This window comes from Coturnix japonica, chromosome 1 (genome assembly GCF_001577835.2).
Source record: "Coturnix japonica isolate 7356 chromosome 1, Coturnix japonica 2.1, whole genome shotgun sequence".
Classification (NCBI taxonomy): Eukaryota; Metazoa; Chordata; class Aves; order Galliformes; family Phasianidae; genus Coturnix; species Coturnix japonica.
In genome coordinates, this window is record NC_029516.1 from 174,960,820 (window position 1) to 174,974,866 (window position 14,047).

General features: G+C 51.8%; 2 protein-coding genes across 6 annotated transcripts in view; one reads left to right on the forward strand and one right to left on the reverse strand.

Moving 5' to 3' along the window:
* The first annotated feature begins 42 nt into the window (after positions 1-42).
* Positions 43-8,161, forward strand: RELT (RELT TNF receptor). 3 transcript variants are annotated; one of them, XM_015852662.2, is made up of 12 exons: positions 59-173; positions 2,780-2,860; positions 4,105-4,162; positions 5,046-5,120; positions 5,207-5,289; positions 5,370-5,455; positions 5,729-5,962; positions 6,465-6,545; positions 6,650-6,731; positions 6,820-7,014; positions 7,096-7,201; positions 7,603-8,161. In XM_015852662.2, the coding sequence occupies exons 3-12, from the start codon at positions 4,133-4,135 to the stop codon at positions 7,648-7,650; spliced, it is 1,020 nt and encodes a 339-aa protein (XP_015708148.1). In that variant the 5' UTR covers positions 59-173; positions 2,780-2,860; positions 4,105-4,132; the 3' UTR covers positions 7,651-8,161. The 3 variants fall into 3 exon arrangements, with proteins under 3 accessions (XP_032298206.1, XP_032298207.1, XP_015708148.1); XM_032442315.1 differs by lacking the exon at positions 2,780-2,860 and having other exon boundaries at positions 43-173; XM_032442316.1 differs by lacking the exon at positions 2,780-2,860 and having other exon boundaries at positions 43-173; positions 5,741-5,962.
* A 1,133-nt stretch (positions 8,162-9,294) lies between these two features.
* The window catches only part of FAM168A (family with sequence similarity 168 member A), an 88,765-nt gene continuing 84,012 nt past the window's right edge, over positions 9,295-14,047 (reverse strand). For all 3 annotated transcript variants that reach the window (XM_015852665.2, XM_032442318.1, XM_032442317.1), the window contains one exon: positions 9,295-13,992. The gene's annotated coding sequence lies outside the window, so the exon portion shown is untranslated. The remainder of the gene's footprint in view (positions 13,993-14,047) is intronic.

The window sequence follows — 14,047 nt, forward strand, 5'->3', positions numbered from 1 at the left end:
ATGGGGGAAGCCCCGCATTGTGACGTCACAATGGAGGGGGCGTGGCTAACGGGAAAAGCGCGCCGGCGGGGACGGAGCGTTCATTCATAAGGAGCGAGCGCTGCGTTCAATGGGGGGGGTTCTATGGGGACGGCGTTGGTGTCACCCCCACGTCACCCCTACGGTGGGGACAGGTAGGGGATGACGTTACTATCCGGGTTGATATGAGGCTGATCTGAGGCTTATTTGGGGGGGTGGAGGGCTCGGCTGGTGTATCTATGGGGATATGTGATGAGAATAAGGGAAAGGGGGGGGCTTATTGCTCCATCCTCGTCCCCAAAGCATCGCTGTATGAGTTTATGCTGCAGCCGAGGTGGGGATATGGGTCAGAAGGGGAGCGGAGAAAAAGTAGGTTATGGAAAACTCCAGCTGGAAAATAGGAAGTGGGATTTTCTCTCTCTCTCTCTCGTTTTAATCTGACCATGGGAAACTGCAGCTTTTCCAGCCCTCTTCCCCATTTATGTTGGGATGCTGCAGCCGGGGGTGGCTTCCCAAAGTGGGGTTTGGCCTTTGGGGTTGCTTGGCTTCATCCCAAGTGTCAATGAAGGGTTTTTATTCTTCATTCCCGCAGCCTCGGTGCTGTTGGGTTTTGGTGGTGGAGTTGTGACAGCGTTGGGTTTCAGCTGCACAATCCCCCCCTTGTTTCTGTTCAGGTGGCCGAGCTGCTGTTCCCAAAGTGCCCCCAAACAGTCGCTCCTTGTTCTCCCTTATCTCTGGGAACAACCAGCTGAAACCCTGCACTGGATGTGGATGGAGAAACCCTGCCCTGGATCTTTGTGGGCACGCTTGGGTTGTGGGCTGGGTTAAGGGAGGGAGCCCTTAAGAGCTCGTTTCATTTTGGGGATTGCAGAAGTTGGGTTGTTTTTTCCCCCACAAAGCAGCCACTTGTGGTCCTGGTGAGGTTGGATACTTGGTTTCTACTTTGGGCATCCCATTATCCCCATATGAAGCATGAAGTGGGGCTGGGGTCATTTGAGGCCACTCGTGCTCTTGGAGGTGACAGAGCTGTTCCAAATATATCCCCAGTGTCAGAACTCTCCAAGCTTCTTTGTGTCTATTGGCTTTGGAATAATGACATGAGATGCATGGGGCCGGCTGGGTGCTCCCTAGATCCCAGCAGTCAGGGCTGAGGGGGGAGGGGGGCAATCACCCATTAGTGTTGATGCTCAGGTCTGCCCCTAACCCCCTTCACTGTGCTCCTCATCCCCTCTGTCCCATCCCAGTTCCCCTAATAGCACCCCCAAACACCCCAGGATGAGCTCCCCCCATCCCATAGGCATCACCATACAGCCCCAAACACTGCTCCCCATGGGGGTTTTAAAAGCCCCACACGAGGCTGTTGCTGGTGCTGGGACACATGGCACAGTGAGGGGTCACCGGAGGGTGCTCAGCACGGGGATCTGCATTGCAGCACCATGTGCTGCTGCCTGCTCCTGTCCCGGCTTCCCCACTCCCTTCCCATATTGTGTCATTCTGTGGGGTTTGAGGTCAGACTGGGGCTGTGTGTTGCTGTCCCTGTGCTTTCAGCTGCTCTTGAGCCTTCTTTCTGCCCCCACGGTGAGTGGGAGCTACTGGGAGGAACTGGGGCACAGCTCAGGGCTCTCACATCCTGACACCATCCTGTAGCCACCCCCATCCTGCAGCAGCTGCATCCCAGATGGGTGATGCTGCGTGCTGATTACTCATTCATTTGATTTATAAACCACTCTGACACATAATGACTCCTTATCAGCGGCGTCACATGGGGCAGCTCTATGGGGATGCCCCATTACACCCAGGGGGCATTCAGGGATTTTCCACCCCATGACAGAATCGACTTGAATTATTTTTCCACCCGTCCCCAGGCACACACAGCACATGAGTTGTGCCTGCAGGGTGGTGAAGCTGTTGGTTCATTTTAGCAATGGGTTTCTATGGGGGGGACAACCCACCCCAAAAAGACTTTGGTGCTTGCATTTATTCAATTAAAGGACCCGTCACTGGGTCAGCATCATCAGAGAGAACTTGCTTGCTGGGTTTACTTTATTAGAATGAACCCATTGTTGGGCCAGGGTCGGCAGAAAGGATCCATTGTTGGGTTGGTGAAAGGGATCTGCTCATTGGGGTGGCATTGGTGGAGAGGACCCGTCACTGGGTCGATGGAAAGGACCCTCTCACAAAATCACAGAATCACAGAATTATCAAGGTTGGAAAAGACCTAGAAGATCATCTAGTCCAACCTCTCGTTGTGTTGTGGTTGGTGGAAAGGATTCATTGTTGGCATCATTGTAAAGGACCCACTTGTTTGGTTGATATCATCGGAGAGAACCCATCGTTGTGTTGGAGCTGGTAGAAAGGGCCACTTGTTGGGGTTGGAAGAAAGGATCCATCATTGCATAGGCGAACTGGATCTGTTCATTGGGTTGGCACTGGTGGAGAGGACCCGTCATTGGGTCTGTGGGGAGGACTCTCTCGTGTTGGGGTTGGTGGAAATGATCCATCGTTGGCATCGTTGCAGAGAACCCACTTGTTGGGTTGACATCATCAGAGAGAACCCATCGTTGGGTTGTTGATGGTGGAAAGGATCCGTCACTGGTGGAACCTGATGAAGTTCCTCTCATTGGGTTGATGTTGGCAGAAGGGATCCACTCGTTGGGTTGAGGTTGGCTGAAAGACTCCTTGGGTTGAGCTGAATAATTTTTTATGCTTGCTCAGAAATGTCTTTTTAATTAAGTGTGTATATATTTGTTCCTCTTTGCAGTGATGATCTGGCGCTGGGCAGTGCTGTGCAGGGGAGGATGCCGATCATTTTGCTCCTGAGCAGGAAATACCCGTGCTGAAGGTTTGCAGCATCTGTTCCTTCCCCCGCAGAGCTTCGGTGCCTCCGGTCCCAAAGGATTTGGGACATGTAGAGAAGGGCAGTGCTGTGCTCAAATGCCTTTAATAGGATTTTGGGGGCAGTGACTGCTTCCTGGGAGCATTGGGTGAGCGTGGTCTGATATAATAACAGCATCACCCAAAGCAAAGGCAGACATCTTGGGGCATGGAGGGGGATTTGGGTCCCCAGATCATTCTCTCCTTTGCAGCACAAAAGGTAGAAGAACTCAGGGGGTTGGGATTTTGCCCCTATGCACGCACATCCCATCCCAATGATAGCCTAGAAATGTTGACTTGGATGCTGGGATTTCCTGTGTTCTGTTTTGTTGCCAACCCTGATGAATTTCTGAGCACCGTGCACTGGGGTCCTCGCCAAGGATTTCACCCTATTCCTGGGAAGACTTCCAATCAACTGTTAATGATTTGCCTTCAATTAAACACAATGAGACCGGAGGGAGCGCATTGAGCCGCATCGATGGCAATGGGGATACTGGGGCCGATGGCAATGGGAGAGCAATTGGTGTTCAGCTGCAATCAGATTTAGCAGATCCTCTGCAGGAAGGGAGTGGGATTGCGTGCGTGGCCCTAAAAGGAGTGGGAGGTGTGAGTGCTGGATTCCTACTGAGCTAAAATTGGGTTTCCTTTGGGTGCTGAGTCACTGAGGGCTGTGATTGCACTGTACCCAAAGGGGCTTCTGTAAGATATTGGGGTTTTTTTTGGGTTGTGAGGGTGTTTTGACCTATTGATGTTAAATATTGGGGTTGTGAAGGTGTTTAATTCCATTGTAAGGATGGCAAATATTGGGGTAAGGATGCAAAATATTCGGGCTTTTTGGTCGTGGGGTTGTTTCGTTCTATTATAATGGTGCTCAATATTGTGTTCCTGTTTTTATCTAGTTGTGGAGGTGCTTTGCACTTTAACAAGGAAAACAACAGAGATTGGGAAGTAATCCCAAACCCAACTGTGCTGCTTGGCTGTGCTGCAGCAAATGGGGCCAGGGAAGCCCTCCAGCTGTGAAATAACCCAATTCTTCCCCTCTTACAGGGTTGTTTTCCAGCTGACCGCTCCCTTGCAAAGGGTGTGCTTGTAGATGACCCCCTAAGTCCCCCTGTATGGGCTTGTTGGGCCCCAGACCCAAAAGTCCTTGCTGTCCCTTGAGCAGGAATTAGGGTGGAGTGATGCAGTTTCCTTGTGCCGTGTCCCCCATAGGTGGCCCGAGTGTCTGCAGAGCTTGGGGATGCACTGCTGGCTCCTTGCTGTCCTGGGGGTGAGTACAGCTTCATCCCATCCCTCTGCACGTCTCTTCTTGGTTCTTCCAATACTAAAACCCCAAATGCCCCATTTTGTTCTGGGGGTGTCCTACAGGGTTTCCCATCCTGGGATTGCCACTGTCCTCCACCCCATATGACCTCAATTCTTTGCTGTTTGCAATGGGTCTGCATCCAGCACAATGCATCTGCCGGGCTGTTGCAGAACTGGGGTGGTGTGCATCCGCTGCAGCGCATGCAGTGGTCTTGCAGCCATCACCTTGCTGCTGGCAGGTTTGCATCAGCTGCACTGCATGGAAGGGCTTTACAGCCATCCTGCTCCTTGTGACAGGTTTGCACTCACTATGGTGCATGCAGTGGGGGTTCGTATCCATCCCATTGCTTGTGATCAGTTTGCACCTACTGTAGTGCATGCAGTGAGTTTACACCCATCCCATTTCAGTTGTCCCGTTGCTTGTGATGCATTTGCATCTCCCACTGAGCATGCAGTGGTTTTGCATCCAACCCATTGCCTGGGATCTACTTGCACCCACCGTGGTGCATGCAATGAGTTTGCAGCCATCCCATTGCTTGTGACAGGTTTGCATCCACCTGGTTGCATTGTGTTCCTGCATCCATACCTTGAAGCATGCAGTGATTTTTGCAGCCATCCTGTTGCTTGTGATGAGATTGCAGCCACCACGGACCTTAGCATCCATCCCATTCCCAGCAGTGCATGCAGCAAGCTTTGCTTCCATCCCGTTGCTTGTGACAGCATTGCGCCCACCACAGTGTATGCAACAGAACTGCACCTGGCTTGTCCCTTACAGCACCTCTGCATCCTGTCCTTTGCAATGCATTCTCCCCTGCTGCACCCCACTAATCAACCCTCTTCTTCCCCAGGTGCTGAGCAGCCCCTGCATGGGGACCACTGCCTGCGAGCTGCTGCGATGCCCACCTGGAGAGGAACCCATTGGGGTGAGTGCTGCCCATGGGTGATGCCCCCACCCTGTGCTGTGCTGTGCAGCCTGCATCCCCTCACCACCCTCTTTCCCTCCCTGCAGGCATGCAGCACAGCACAGAGCTGCCGCCCCTGCCCCCCTGGCTCTTCCTCTGCAGGGGATGCGCCGTGTGTCTGCATGCACGGGTGAGCGTGGGGTGCTGTGCATTGGGGAGGTGGGGGGGTTTGCATGGATACCCCTGTGCTCATCTCACCATACCCCGCAGGTTTTACAGCCCTGATGGCCATAGGGAGCCCCAGGGCCTGTGTCTGCCCTGCTCCGCTGCACCCCACGGCACCCCGGGGTGCGCAGGTGGGTGCAGGGCTTTGGAGCGTGGGGTGATGGATTTGGGGTGGAATAGGTTCAGTGTTCATGGAACCAATGGGACAAATCTGCCAAATCCAGCTCAGGAAGATTCGGTGCCAAAATAATGCAGGGATGGATTTGGGGTAGGAGTTGTGCTCATGGCACCAATGGAGGAACACCAAAGTCCAGCATGGCGGAATGCGGTACTGAAATAAAGTAGTGATAAAGGAGGTGGGACTGGGACTCATGGCACTGATTGGGGCATCTCCCCAAATCCAGCCCCCACTGCAGGTAGACGTCGAGCCCGGAGGGTTGTGGCACCTCAGGGACCATCAGGGACCAATGGGACATGGGAGGTTCAGCCAGAGGAGTCGGCAGCGGCGCAGTTGGCTGTGTTGGCAATTGTGCCCGTGTTCTGTGCCATGGGGCTGCTGGGCATCCTGGTGTGCAACCTGCTGAAGAAGAAGGGCTACTATTGCACCGCACACAAGGAGCACGAGCACAGCACCAGTGGTGAGCCCCACTCCCATGCAACCAATATTCTGGGGGTGCCTCTGGTTGCTGTTGAACCCAAGCAGTTTGGGACCATAAAGGGATCAGAATGTGGCCCAGTGCTGGTGTGGGTTTGAGGCTGGTGTTGGGTGTGACCCAGCTTTGCCACCCCAAAGCCAACTTGATCTACTCAAGCCCAACCCCATGGCATCTGGTCGCTCACATCTTGTCCCAGTGGTTGGAGCATCCCCATGTCCTCTGGTCACTATGGCGTCCCTATGGCCAGAGAGTATGGGGCCCATTCCTATGGGTACCTGGTTGTTCTTACCTTGTCCTTATGGTTAGTGCATCCTGCTCATCCCCATGGTGTCTGGTTGCCCCCACATTGTCCCTATGTCCATAGAGCATCAAGCCCATCCCCATGGTGTCTGGTTGCTCCCATGCTGTCCCTATGGCCCAGAGGGCACTGAGCCCATCCATCCCCATGACCACTTCTCTTCATACCTTCTCCATCTGTCCCCAGGTCCTAGCTCCATCTACCAGATTGAGGATGCCAATGAGGACACCATCGGGGTCCTGGTGCGCCTCATCACTGAGAAGAAAGGTCAGGAGCCCCCCAGAAAGGGGGAGGGGTGCCCCCAATGGCCGGGGAAGGGTCTGCCATCCTCAGTTGGCTCATGGTGACTCTCTCTGTTTCCCCACCTCCAGAAAATGCTGCAGCACTGGAGGAGCTGCTGAAGGAACATCAGAGCACACAGCCAGCACTGGCGGGCTGCAAACCTGCCTACAAGTGAGAGATTTCCCCCCCCAGACCCCTTTGAGTCCCTCCAGCCCCACTGAGCCCCCACATGGCTCATATCACCCCTTGTCCCACACAGGCTGCACCTCCTGCCTCAGTTTCCTCCCTCCTGCTGCCACCAGCAGCACCTGCACACAGTGCACGGCCCGGCTCCCCCTTCAGACCCCCCCTGCACCCGATGCAGCCAAAGGAAATGGCCCCAGGTGCTGCCACCCCCTACAGCCACCAAAGCCACCAGACCCGCCGGTGAGATCACCATTCTCTCCATTGGAAGGTGAGCGCATGGAGCCGGGGAATCCCATTTGTCTGCCCCATATCCCAAGGTGGGGTGGGCTCACAGAGTGTCCCCATGCAGATTCCGGGTGTCCCGGATCCCCGAGCAGAAGCCTGGTGTTGGAGGTGATCCTTTCCCTACCAGCACGAGGCCATCGTGGTTGAAAAGCACTGACAGCCGCCCTGAGGTGAGGGGTTGGGGGCAGGACGTGGGCTGGGGACAACCCTTGGGTTGGGGTCATGGGGGTTGGTGGGAGGCCATGAGTGGTCACTTTTGGGGTCTTTCTTGGGGAAATCAGTGCGGTGCTGTGTTGGGATTGGGAGGTGTTAACTCTGAAACCTAATGAGGACACTGATGGTGAATGCTCTGCAACTGAGGGTATGGGGACAGCCCTTCAAACCCAGGTCTCTTCCAGCTGCTCTGGGGCTCTCCAGAACCATGAAAACTTCAATGTTTATTGAAAAAAAAATCAGAACTGTGGGATGTGAGTGGCCAAAAGGGGTATTTATGGGATGGCAGAGGCAATGGGGGCCGAGCGCAGGGAGTTGGATGTCACATCCTTATAACCGTGTCCCCTTTGGCTCTCAGGGCAGCCCCTCTGCAGCCCGGTTTGGGGACAGCACTCTCGCCATGTGACACCCCCAGATCCCCTTTGGGGCCATCCCTGATGCAGGGTGAGGGGCTCAGGCACCACGCGACCCCCGGGCACCACGTGGGATGATGGCAGCCAAAAACGTCGCTGGGACGAGGAAGGGCTGTCCCTATGATCGATGTCCCCAGTGCGGTGACACCAGGATGAGCAGGGCTCTGCCCATTGGGTTTTCAATGGCGGTCAGGTGATGGATTCTAAATGTGTTTTTAAACATTTTGGGTTAATTTCTGGAAATGAAGTCACTAACCCGTGGGACACTGGGGGTGCTGACCCCTCCCTGTCCCCACCATCACTGCTGGCAGCAGCTTGGCACCAGCTCCGTCACCCTCCCCAGCACCCCATTGCCCCTTCCCCATATTTATTACCCCTCCAGGGCTTTCCCAGCTCTTTGAGACCATTTCTGTTGGTTTTTTATTTTTATTTTAAGCCTCCTGGCACTGTTGCTGGAGAGGATGTCGTTAATAAACGAGCTCTGTTTTAGGGCAAGAAGTTGGAGTTTGGTGCTTTTCTTCTCTCCCCTCTTTCTTCCCCCATCCCAAGTGATTAAGGCCCAAGTGGGGACAACTGGACGTGGCAGGGCAGCCATCTGGGGACACCCTGACCTCCCCCCACCAAAGATGGGGCTCAACATAATTTTGGGGTTTCTAGAGCAGCTGCTGAATGAGGTACATGGGGTGTCCTCCTCCATAACATGGTGACAGCCACCACTGATGGCCTAGGTTGTGACACTGCCACTTCAAGTGACCCCATGGCCAATGGGCCACAATCCATCCTCAGCTGGAGATGCAGCCAGTCCCTTCTCCTTTGCAAATGTCACTTGACCCTGAGGTGGCCACGAGGGGACAGTGACACCCAAAGGGATCCTGTGGGTCTGAGCAGAACAACAGTGGTGGCCTTGGGAGCACAGGTGGGACCACGCGGGGACTGATCCCATATTGTACCCATAGCTCGGCTGACCCCACAGGGAGCAGCACCCAGCTCTGTGCCTCGTGGTGCTGTGAGGTTGGGGACAAAGGCAGAGCTTGGTGGGCACCTTCTTCATCTGCTGGGCTGCAGGGATGGAGATTAAATGCTTGGCGAGCATCACCATGGAGCTCCCCCATGATTCTTCCTGTAAGCATATCCCTAACCCTATCTGAAGGGCACAGGACCGTGCTGGATCTACTGGGACATGAGTCAACTTGTGTGTTGGGGTCACTCAAGGCTCACAGACCACCTGGGGGCAGGTGACCATGTTGGGACATGGGACAACCCACATGCTGGGGTCCCTGAAGGGATGGGGGCAGATGGCCATCTTAGGACATGGGACAACCCCTGTGTTGAACTCCCTCAAGACCCACCAACCACCTGGAGGCATAAGACCATGTTGGGACATGGAATAACCCCTGAGCTGGGGTCCTTCCAGCCTCACCCATCATCTGGGGACAGGTGGCCATACTGGGACATGGAACAACCCATACAATGAAGTCCCTCAAGACCCACCAACCACCTGGGGGCATACGGCCATGTTGGGACATGGAGCAACCCAAGGGTTGGGGTCCTTCCAGCCCCACCAACCACCTGAGAGCAGCTTTGGAGGTGGGATCCCATCACTTCACAACTCCATAAACAAAACCCCACCAACCCTCTTCCATTTATTTTTTTTTGGAAACATTTTAATAGTTATCGAATGTTCTACATCTTACAGTAAATATCGTACAGTTACAAACTCTTGGCTGAAATCTGTCAGGGAGATCACGAACTGATCTTCAGAACAAAAACGGAACGGGAAACAAATGAGAAAACCCAGATTTACACCTCATAGTCACAAGCCGCGGCTGCGGGGCTTCCCAGCGCATCAGTTGGAGGCCACGTTCCCTACACACCGTGGAGACTTGGAAGACATGTTTACTCTTTTTATTTCCTTTCTTTTTTTGTTTTGTATCTATGCATTTTTTTAATATGTATATATATATATTTGCTTAAAGAGTTCCAATACTATTTAAAAACGAGCTGATCCAAGTTGTCCCGTTGATCAGAATGGGTCAAGAAATGATAGAGATGGATGGGGCGCGTGAATCAGGTTCACTCTGCTGGATGCTAAGGGGCATGAGGGGGCTCTGTGTTTTTAGGGGGTAATTTTGGAGTGCCCCCCGGTGCCCCCTTTCCCCTTCCTCTCTACATCTCCCAATGGCCACAGCCCTGCAGCTCCATCCCAAGGGCACAATGCTGAGGTGCCGCGTTGGGCATTTTCCTACAAACTCATCACATCCAGTTGGGGAAAGCTGCCATTAGATGACATTTTTGCCATTCCCATTTTCCAGACACTCCCAAAAATCCATTATCACTAGATTGCTGGTGACTCTGTAAGTGCCAAATGGTGTGATGCCTTGCCACAGCTCTCCTCCCTCCCTTCCAGGCTTTTTATCCTATATTTCCCTATAGCAGAGCAACAGTGCGTTGGGGCCTTGGGGAGCCAAAAGCCAAAGGGAGCAGGGAAAAGAAAGAGATGGAAAGCCAACTGTCACGGGTTAAAGCCATGGTGAGGACATTTGGGTGGCAGAGGTGGAAGGAACCGCAGCCCTCACTTGGACTGAAAATATTGATGGTTTGACCAAATAAAATTAAAAAGTGGACTTACGAGGACTCAGTGGCTCTTATTGCTGTCTTTGGCTGGTTGGATTTGAGCACTGAATGCAAATCCCAAATGGGAGGAGTTTCTCTCTCTCAGTATGACCTCATTCCCCAGCCCCACCGGGGGTCACTTTCTGCCCACCGTGCTTCTCAAGAATAGCAAACATCGTCACCAAACCAAGAAAAGAAAAACTTTAAATAACACAGTAAAAAGTGCTTATATTACATATCCAAGCTGCAAAGAAGCTTTATGAAGCTGTTGCTGCCCATCAGAGCTGTGGGCTCTGGGGTTTGCATGGAACTGTGGCAGCACAGGCTTTGAGTCCAGCACTGCAGTGCACTGTAATGCAGAAGTCATCGGTGGGACTGGGTAATGGCAACAGCTGCAGTTTGATAACAATTTTCTTAACACTTTTTCCCCCTTTTCCTGGAGTTTTGCTTTGCCTCCATCATCCCCAAGGACACCCTAACCCCCTCTTGCCCTGGCACAGAGCATAGCCCTGTCCCCCTCAGTGAGGGAAATCCCTTTTCTTCCTGCTCACCAACCTGCCACCATTACCAACCCAACAGCAGCACAGTTGGCGTGTGACGCTTGGGTGCCCCCAGTGCTGCCAACCCCAGGAAGCTTTGTCACCCCAGCAGTGGGGACAGCAGTGACAGCATCCTACAGGGTTCCTTTATGTCACCATGAGGAATGTTAACAGAAAAAGAGGCAGTGCCTTCAGGAGCAAACCTTACCCAAAGAACTGACCTGGGCTTCAACCTACCCTGCAATCCCACAACTCCCAGATTGCCCTAAAGGTGCCAGAACTCAAGGTTAGCAAAGGAAATCACTCAACACCTCAGATGGGTTTCTGAGTTGGGGTTGGAGAACTCTATCCCATGATGGGAACTGGATGGAGCTGCTCACAGCACAACCATTTCCTATTCGCCCTTTGGTCCTACACTCACATCATGCCCTACCCCGTCATGGGTTGACTTCCCAACCTGCTTCTTCCCAAACAAATTCCACTGGGGAAACCACAATGAAAGGGAATCAAATACTCCCCCAGATGGCTTCCCAAGCCCCCCAAGGGCTGCTCAACTCCCCAGATGGGCTCCCCACAGCAAAGTTCACCTCTTCATGCCATGATGGCACCGCTGAGCATTTCTACCCAAGCACAACGGGGAAGATTCATGACATCCGCCACTGATCCAAGCAGAAGAATTAAGATAAAGCCACTTGACCCTCATCAGGCCTCGTTTGTGGTAAGAGATGGAGGTGTTGTCCCTTTTCCCTTCTACTTTATAGCCTCAACCTGTTTTGATGAAAAACCCGTCAATTTTTTTAGAGCAAGCCTGAAATTCAGAGCTTTGTTTAGGGGGAACTTAAAAATGCCATTAAAAAAGCACAGTGAGGAGGAGGCTGTGTCCATCTGGGGGCTCCTCTGTGCCACGAATGGCATTTCACCCCTCAAATTTAGCATCCTCTCTCCTTTCAGCAGCACACCCCGCACCTTCCTGGCCATGGATGAGAATTCAAGACAGCTCCTCCCATTGCAGTGATGGGTGAGCAACCCTGGGGCAGTGATGGGACTCAATGAGGTGCTGTTAATTAACTAATGACTTTCTTCCATCACAAGAGCAACATGTTCCAGCACCGACAGACAGCTCCTGATACACAGGCATTCCAACACCAAGTCAACAATACTGTGAGAGCCAAAAAGTAATAACAATAATAATAATAATAATAATAATAATAAAGCATTTGAGAGCTCCTCGGTTCCTGTGATTTATTATCATGGCGGGTTGGGTTTCTTTTGCCCAAGTTTAATTGCAACGTATTACAGAGGACAATGCGGTTTCCCTACTTCCAAACGTCCCCCTTCCCTTTAAGTGCTGACCCTATAGGCAGGGAGGCTTTGCCAAAAGCTAAACGGGGGCAACACTGTGATTAATTACATTTTTTTATTATTTTTTTTAAACTTTTTTTTTTTTTTTTTTTTTTTCCTTTTTTTCTCCTTTTTATACAAAATGAAAGTGCAACACAATGAACTACGTGGTGGAAACCCTCATGACCTCCTCCACCCACAGCGCTGACGTTCAGGCTTCACCACTTTGTGCCCTTTCTGTCTTCTGACCGCGGGCAAATGGAAACCTGGGTTTCCATTAAGAGCAGAAGAAGAAGCAACCAAATGGCCCCCACTGACCTGACAACCAGCAGCCCCCAGTCCTTTGGGGTCGCTACAAAGGTTTCTCCCCCTATGGACTGATTCCCATCAAGAAAGATCCAATTCCTTGCAAGGCTCTGGATGGCTCCCTGGGACCACCTGCAAGGATGGATGGATGGATGGATGGATGGATGGATGAATGGATGGATGGATGGATGAATGGATGGATGGATGGATGGAGCTACTTTGGCACGTGGAGGGAAAACCATCAAAAAGCAAAACAATTATCATTATATTTTTCTCTTAGAAAAAAAAAGAAGTCTTGTTTCTACTCTGGGTTTAGGGGTAAGAATTGAAGAATTGCTCCAGCTGCCTGTAAGTGCTGTCTGTTTGACTGGGACACCCTGGAGGACCCAGGAACGGCCTCATGTTGCCTCCAGATGCAGAAGATTACTTTATTGCTATTGCTGCCCCTTACCCCTACATCTCCCAGCCCAAGCAGCTGTCTCCACAGTGCCAGGATTTGGGCTCGGCTCAACCTTTGTTGACCCCAATCCAAAACATCCAAAGAATGGGAGCACCTTGACCTCCACGAAGGCTCCTCTCCATCCGACCTCCTTTCCCAAATCCCCAGGCTCTGCAGAGCCTTTCTGCCCTGGAAATCTCTCACTTCCCACCTGCAGCATCCCTGCACACCTCTGCCCAGGAGCATTGGCCAGGAAAGAGCTGCCCATGATGGGACACAGCTGGCACAGAGCATCTCGCCTTCCCAAAGGCATCGCTGCCACTCCATTCCCCTTGCACCAAATGCCTCTGCCCAGTTATGAAAAGCAGACCCAATGGTGAACAGTCCTCCTACTTCCTAAAACAAGCGTGTTACGTCGCTAATTATATTCTCTTACTCCTACAAAAGAAGGGATGAGTTCAGCATTTCACTGCAGATAATGCATTATAATCTATCACGACAGCTATCTGGAAGACACCAATTTTCCTGTAATATGTTACGGAAGATTAAATAATTTATATTATCCAACTAAAAATACCCAACCCAAATTGGAATAAGCCTGCCTACCAGCGCTGTGCTTTTTCACATAGTACCCTGAACATCAACCACTCTTACTAGTCAAAGAAAACCTAGGCTCTTGTCAACAACAACAACAACAAAAAATAATAATAATTAAAAAAAAAAAACAACAACAACAAAAAAAGGATGAGAAGAACCCAAACGAACAAGAAGTGGGGATCTTTGCACCACTCGACCGGGCAATGCTGAAAAGTGAATATTCTGAGCTGTAAAACGATAGGACCAAAGAGAGAACGTTACTATTGCTCAGTGTCAGTATGTGTTACACGACTGATGTGGGTCGGGGAGAGGGAGGAGGGAAGGAAAATAAAGAGGCAGAAGATTAGAAAAAGCAGCTTTTACAAAAACCACTAAAGAATGCATAAAGTGACCCTTGCACTTTTTTCTTTTGTTCTTGCAAACAGACGAGGTGCTGCAGTGCAGTGGCCGCAGCCCCGATGTAAGACTTGTGTAGTTGCATACAATGTTTGACTTCAGATCTGGAAGAGAGCAGACACGTTTGCATATGGGTTAGGAGCACAGGTAGGGATTTTC